This window comes from Schistocerca serialis, chromosome 1 (genome assembly GCF_023864345.2).
Source record: "Schistocerca serialis cubense isolate TAMUIC-IGC-003099 chromosome 1, iqSchSeri2.2, whole genome shotgun sequence".
In the NCBI taxonomy this organism is placed as follows: Eukaryota; Metazoa; Arthropoda; class Insecta; order Orthoptera; family Acrididae; genus Schistocerca; species Schistocerca serialis.
The window spans coordinates 620162172-620170265 of NC_064638.1; the positions used below are offsets into that span (position 1 = coordinate 620162172).

The 8094-nt window shown below is 38.5% G+C and overlaps 1 protein-coding gene across 1 annotated transcript in view; it reads left to right on the forward strand.

Annotated features, from left to right (window-relative positions):
* LOC126478137 (serine/threonine-protein kinase unc-51) overlaps positions 1-8094 on the forward strand; it is a 171557-nt gene that overhangs the window by 57975 nt on the left and 105488 nt on the right. Inside the window, exon 11 of the mRNA XM_050103676.1 lies at positions 6635-6724. Within this exon, the coding sequence (XP_049959633.1) occupies positions 6635-6724 (90 nt within the window). The remainder of the gene's footprint in view (positions 1-6634; positions 6725-8094) is intronic.

Sequence of the window (8094 nt, forward strand, 5' to 3'; positions counted from 1 at the left end):
GCTCCTATCCTGTCAAAAGGCATCTTCTATCACAGCAAGGACAGGGCCACCTGTGAAAGCAGCCCTGTGATCTACAACCTTAACTGCAATTGCTATGCAGCATTCTATGTGGACATGACCACAATAAAGCTGTCTGTTCACATAAATAGCCACTGTCAAACTGTGACCAAGAGATAGCTGAATCACCCAGTTGCTGAGTATGCCACCCAGCATGATGCACTGCTTCTCAGCTGGGTTCTTCCTGCCATCAGCTTTTGTGAATTGAGCATACAGGAACTATCCTCGTTCCTGTGACCCCCACGTGTCTCAACCTTCGTTACTATCTGCCTTCCACCTGCCTCTGGCCCTCTCCTGCTCCCTCTTTCCAGCTTTACACATGCCTATTATCTCATCACGGCACTTCTCTCTTTTTTCCCTTTGCTTACCTTCTCCCCTCCCTCCCATATAGCCGGCTCGCTGTCCTGTCCTCGTCTTCCACACATCCCTCCACAGTCCCACAGGCAGCACTATTGTTCCTTTCATCACAGCATTTTTATCCCTCTCCCTCCTCCCCCGACTCCTCTTCTCTACCCCCATTACCCACCACAGCTGAAATTCTGCTCACCACAGTGGTAGTTGGGACTTGGAACCAAGATGGCAGTGGTCATGTGTGTGTGTGTGTGTGTGTGTGTGTGTGAGAGAGAGAGAGAGAGAGAGAGAGAGAAGGGAGGGGAGCACTGCCCCTCAAAATCTCTTTAATTTGATGAGTAGCAATCCACCCATTGTCCATACTAATTGTTTAAATATACCACAAGCTGAAGGTTTTTGTTTTGTCTCTATAATCAGGCATTTTAATAAGAGTTAAATACAAATCACCTGCTAGTAATTACAATGGTAAATTATAGCACAAGATGGTGTTAATCACATGTCACCAAGTTAATCACATGAACAGTGAGAGGCAAAAAGATGGTCGGCCAGAGTAATTTAAGTTCAAGAACAGAGCATTGTGCATGTTCTAGTTCAGAAGTGCCATGTTCACAACTCTAGGGGTCTGTGGAGCTTCAGCTTGGTGTTTACATCATTAAATAGAAGCAGTATAATGGTTAGGATACAGTATATGTCAAGATTTATTGCAAAAGAATTCATCGTATCATTTCTTTTGAAAATCGGTATTCGAGCATGTGTAAACAGTTGACATACAGGAACTCCATTTCGGTAGAATTATTGTGACAATAAGCATTTCACAGTTCCACATTCTTTCAAAAGATTGCATTTTATAATAGACTAATCTTTAAACAAATAGACAGATGGCCATAGTAAAAATATTGAAAAGGGATTTATTTATTTGTAAGTACTTAGACTGCCACCTGTTGTGTCTACAGTTTTCAGCTAAGAGAAATGTATCAACTGAGTGGCATACATCGTACATCTGCTTCAAAATGGCTGATGTGAATATTCACAAGTGAATAATTTCTCTCTTTGAAAATGGTGCTACTGCATCTGAGGCAGGATGTTGTGATGGTATTGATGCTTCCACGGCAAAAACATACATTAGATGATTTGGAGATAATGGTGAGGTAGCGAGACGTCCAATACCTGGAAGACCACTAGTCTCTACATGAAGACAAGATGAAGAACTGGTCAGGGTGGGCCAGAAAACTCCATTGTCACTCATTCGAGAACTAAGGAGAGCTTCACGTTTTCTGGGCTCTTCGAGAACTGCTCTCAGAAGATTAAAGGACCAATGAATCGGGTCCTGTCATGCTGTTCCTATCAAAGAGCTGATGTCTGATGAACAAGCCATGGATAGATTACCAATTGTGAGATACTGGGAAGATGACAATTGGAGAGAAGTCATTTTCTCCAATGAGAGGACAATAGCATCCATGAGCAGAGCTCCTGCTCTTGTTCACTGCATAGATGGGCAACGATATGATGTGCACTTCGTGGCCACGTGCACTAGAACCAGGTGCATAAGTGTGAAATGTTGGGGCTGGATGTCTTACATGAGTGAAGGAACTTTAGAACATATCCAAGGCAACTTCAATTCAGCATGCTATGAACATTTCTTTGAAAATGTAATCATCCCTGGAGCTTGACTTCGGTACCCTGAAGGACGACTCACTTACCAACAAGATATCATCCATCACACACTAGAATTAGGATTCAGAGCTGGTTTTTAAAGGAGGGAGAATATTATTCAGTGCCTTCCATGGTCTCCAAAGTCACATGTTCTCAAATCCATAGAGCACGTATGGGCTCAACTTTAGAAGACTCCGCAGGACAGTTGGACAGACCCTCCTCCGGGAACTGCGAATCCCATATAGGATTTGGTTCATTCTTCATGGGAAGAACTGCCATGGATGAGGACTTTTTCCACAGACTTGTCAGTTCTATGCCTCAAAGGAATCAAGCTGTTCTTGATGCCATTGGCATGTAGAGAAAATACTGAAGCTACACGAGGAGCCTTTGAAAAGTCCGTGCAAAAATAAAAACCACTTACATGTTTGGGGTAAACCTTTTTTATTTTTCGACATAGTCTTCTTTAGACTTCTACACTTTGGTCAATGCTGTTCTAATTTGTTGATCCCTTCCGAATAATAGGACTTGTCCAAGTCTGCAAAATATCTATTAGTTGCTGCCATCACCTCTTCGTTTGAATAAAATCTTTGTCCCGCCAACCATTTCTTCAAATTGGAGAACAAATAGTAGTCCGAGGGAGCCAAGTCTGGAGAATAGGGGGATGTGAAACGAGTTGGAACCCTGTTTCCATTAATTTTGCGACCACAACTGCTGAGGAGTGTGCTAGTGCATTGTCATGATGGAAAAGGACTTTTTTGCGGTCCAATCGCCGGCGTTTTTCGTGCAGCTTGGTTTTCAAACGGTCCAATAACGATGAAAGTTGCTGTTGAGATTCAGTCAGACACATACTGCAGCTACATGTACAGTAAGCTGACACAGTATCAAGGAGCTACTGATTTCTTCTTTTTAGCATAACCCTCAAATAGGCCTATCGTAGTTGAAGAACAAATATTACACTGGAAACAACAGTTACTGGAAGGCACATCCACTTGCTCATGTAATCCACACATAAGGACTTAGAAGAATATGCCACTCAGCTAATACATTTCTTGTACCTGAAAACTATAGAGACACCAAGTAGCAGTCAAAGCAATTACAAATAACATGATCCATTTTCAGTATTTTTACTATGACCATTTGCCTGTTTGTTTAAAGATTAAACTGTTATACAGTGGAATGTTTTGAAAGAATGTGGAACCTAGAAAAGCCTGCAGCTGCACAATTTGTAGCGAATTAAGGTTTCAAATGTTACCTGCAAAGGTCTAAAAAAATTGACAATTGACTACAGTTCGATTTGAATGCTCATCCTTTACGTTTTTAAACGATCAGCCTATCCACTTGGCCATTGTAACAGGTGTGAAACAATCATGGTTTAGGAATTCTGCCAACATGGAATTCTTATATTTCAACTGTTTCTATGTGCTGGAGTAATGATTTTCAAAAGAAATGATACGATGAATTAAATTGCAGTGAATCTTGACATATACTGTATCCTAATTATTATATTGCTTTTTTTTGACAATGAAACATTAAGCTGAAGTTCCACAGTCCACTAAAGTTGTGAACACTCGAACTTCTGAAATTCGGCATGCACAGTGCTCTGTTCTTGGACTCTAAATTATTTGGGCCAGTCAATCCTTTTACCTGTCATTATTGAAGTTAATGCTTTTCTAGTGCAGTGAATAGAACAATGACATCATAAATGCTCAGCTTTGTGGGTATAATACTTTTTTTTCTTTACACATGGAGATAACATATTCTGTGATATTAATCCAACAGAGTAATTCTTCTGTCTCGCTTTTTGCATTTGTATTATTAGGGACTGGTTTGGAGTATAGACTTAGGCTTGACCTTGCACCAAACACCAAAAGAGCAGCTACATCAAGATGATTGAAATTCTTCTGGGTGTTGTACCATGTCATTATATAAAATATGGAATAATGTATATATTTTTGTAGTTTATATGTTTTAAAGTATTTTATATAATGATACAAGATCCAGAAAAATTTTAATCATCTTGATGCTAGCTGTGGAAGCCTACATAATACAACTGATCTGGCCTTAAAATCGCTAAGTTAGTGAAATTTATACTGTTCAGAACTAATAGTCTTGAGGATGGAATACACAATCATAGATAATGTGAATTATGCATGAGGAATCACACAGTCACAAATCTTAATATTATGATTCTCCTTGATTCTGAGACTCTGTGTGGAATTTAACTCGGATGCTCTTGTCGCTTGATTGAGAAGCTTCTTTTCAGCCATCTCTAAACAACAAGACATAACTATTTACTGAATCGAATTTGGTGCAGTTGGATTAATGCATCATCACATTGTTCCATGATATGGAGGTACTGATCAGCTTTGAAAGTGCTGTCAATATGATAAATCATTTTAGGTATTCCAGCTAAATCATGCATAGGTTGTGAGATGTTTGAACATGGAACAAATGAAACTCATTGTGTATTCTGAATGTAAAGACAAGGGTGCCATTTTTATACTGTTAATTGTACGTGTACATGTGGGGAACTAAATGGCTAAAGGAATTTTGGTGTAGCAAGAACCATTCATAAGGTGCTTCCAGTGGTGTGAGCTTGTAAATGTAAATAAGGCACACAACAGTCCAGTATTTTAATTTACTATATTATCCATAGTTGCCCTCTACAATGGTTTTAAGTGCTTTGTTTGATCTGGATGAAACATTATTGGACCCTGCTGCTACTGTAAGTTGTTTGTGAATCAGTGTTCTTCTAATGTTGAAATTTTGTACATGACTGGTTATTGACGAGGCATCAACATCAAGAACATACAGTATACCCCACTTTTACATTCCCGGAAGTAACGTTTTCCTGCCGTTTACAACATTTTGTTATCATTCCCGTCAAATTTCCAATGCCCAAAATGTTAATTTGCACCCGATTTTGCAGCAGGATATTAATAATTTCCCCGTGATTTACGCATTTTGAAAAAAATGTCTGTGAAGAAGTCAATTCTGGCATGATGTTGCTATCCAGCAGAGTTTACAAATATTATGGGGTTCAGTTTTTTGACACCAGGGCACAATTCGTGCCGTATCTCCTGCCCCTGCGAAGCTCTACTTGGTGTGGTGGCTGATGGGAGTAACTGGGTTCATTTGAATGAGGGTATGACCAATCACAACCATTTCCAACCTGTCTCTACTCCACAAACGCAGTTTCGTGTTTGTTGTGATCATCATGACACCTTTGTTGAACCATATTTAGCGTGTTTTGGCATTTTCCACTTGGAGCACTAGTTGACACCATCATTCACTTCGCATTGCTCAAATGGTTTTAGTCTAAACACAGTGCGGGTTATGTTTTTTAACCCCCAAGCTGAACAAAACATGTTTCGAGAATTTATTCTTGTTGTCAAGTGCAGTATTTACGTATGTATTTTTTGTGATGTTAACAAACAAACAATGTGAGTGATAGTTTGCATGTGTGCGGTTTTCTGCATAACTGAGGAGGCACAGTACCTGATAACCTCAAAAAGATGATTACAGTGGAAGAAATGCAGAACAATACATTCAGACACCACACAAAATACATATGTACATGTTTGCACTTGAGAACGAGAAAAAATTCTTGAAACGCTCCTCGCTAAGCATGAAAAAATAAGTAACTAGTGCCATTATAACAATATTGTGAGAAGGAAGGTTGCTACTCACCATACAGTGGAGATGCTGAGTTGCAGATAGGCACAACAAAAAGATTTTCACACTTAGATCTTTCAGCCAATGCCCTTTGTCAAAAATAAAAACACACACACACACACACACACACACACACACACACACACCTGCAGTCTCAGGCAACTGAAACCACACTAGTGCATTATTTCATTATTTAAATAATGAATGACAGCCACAGGCTATCAAAAACATAGATTATGATGTGTTAAATTGAGTCAAACATTGTTGAATGTTGTTGTTTTTTTATTTTATTTATTTATTTATTTTATTTTTTTATCCCATTTTCCACCTTATGTCGCGCATCTGGTTGCACTACACACACCCAAACAAGTAGCAGTCTCAGCATAGACTGTTAGCTAGTTATTGCTGTCACACTACAAAGCATATATGCTCCAGTAAGTGGGCACATGACACAGTTTCTTCATATTTGGTTTCATCAATACAGATCTTTAAAGGTCCATAAGCAATTGGAACTTAAAGCTCTGTAAGCAACTAGAATTTTGTGTTGTATAGGTTTTACTTATACACTTTATTTCTATAATACAGAAATCAGCAGCAACGTCACAGTACTTCTCTGATGCATTATGTTATCAAATAATTAATACTTTTATTTGATATCAAAATACACCAGAAAATTATTGTTCTGCAAGATTGTTGTTCATAGTTGTAAATTAAGAATTTATAGGCTGTATGATCTTTACTCTATTTTTCTTGCTTAGTTTGAGCACAGAATAAATTTCTATCATTTGGCCACAGTTTCAGTGTGTGTGCACAGTATAAGACATAGTGTTGTGTTTGTGCTTGGAATACACATGTTCTATGCTATTCTGAAGCTAAAATGCTGTACTTTTTCTTTCAGGAGAGCTTCCTCCTTCTCCAGCTACATTGTTTGCTCCTGTAGCAGTGGCTTCTTCACTACCAAGGGCTGAACCTTCTTCACCAGAACCAGGTACTTTTAGTTTTAATTACCATTGTGTCGTTCTCTATGTCAGTGTAGTTTTATGTTTATTTTTGTGTGTGAATTTATTTTTTACAAGTAACTTTAATTTTGTAGTAACTTCTATTCAACACTAATTTCCAGTTGTTCCAAGTTCTTTAAATATCCTTATCTGAATTATGAAGATTTTTCGGTAGACTGCTCAGCTCATTCATATCACAGTTTCTTATATACTATGATAAATTATGTAAAAAGACAGCATTGTCTGTCTATAAAACTTCAACACCACTACTCGATCATCCAGAATAAACTCATAAGAGGACATAGCAGGCAAAAGTGTAAAACCTGAGGAAAGGGGAAATATATTACCAGTGCTAGTCTCACACTCTTACTTGAGCTTATTTTATTGACAAATGTAGTTAGTCGTCATACCAATTGCAATACAGTTTTCTTCATGCTTTATTAGCATTCATATTTCTGTTAATTAGCCTATTTATTGGCAGAGATTAATTACTGTGGTGTCTTATACTCTTTCAGTCTTCTGACTTTCCACTGTAACTAATATCACATTCATTCGATTACATAATGTTCAATACAGGGTGTTTCAGGCCCTAAGCAACAAACGATGAGTGGTGACACATCTCATATATAATTGGTCTGCCATTTATGAGGTATGCGCTCCGCCACATGGTGCCATGCTGTCCAGTCCAGTCCAGTCCAGTCTCTAGTGAAGTGATTATTTTGAGGGGTTGTAAAAGTTCTGTCATTCAGCCTGTGTTATTGTAGTACTGTATCTTCAGTTTTTGTATTTTATTAGCCCTGAATTCACATTTTCTTGCTTGCTGTTAGTAGTTAGTGAAACATATAGTATAGATTTGATTAGCTCACAGACATGGTACGCGTTATAGTGAGTGGAAATGGAAGAGCAGCTCTTCATATCTACAAACATGAGATCCGTAACAAGATTCCCGCACCACAGTACCTTTGCTGTAATTCATGGATGCTTACCAGAGGCTGGGTGCTCGTATGGCAGTGTAGTTACAGTTGCCTGAGACTGCAGTCGTGTGTGTGAGCGGCATTTGCATGAGAGTTTTTGTGTCTGTCATCTATTTTTGATGTAGGCCTTACTGGCCGAGAGCTTTATTTGTGAGTCTTTTTGTTGTGCCTATCTGTGACTCAGCATCTCCACTATATGGTGAGTAGTAACTTTCCTTTTCATAATATTGTTACATTCCTTCCTGGGTTTTCCATTGTTTAAATTTTAATCTAAATTTATTTAAGACTTCCTTTCTGTTGCCACTTATTTACGCCCATTACAGATAAATCGCTTTTGGTAAATGCCAAGGTGACAGGAACATAAGGCATGTAAAATACTTTTGTTA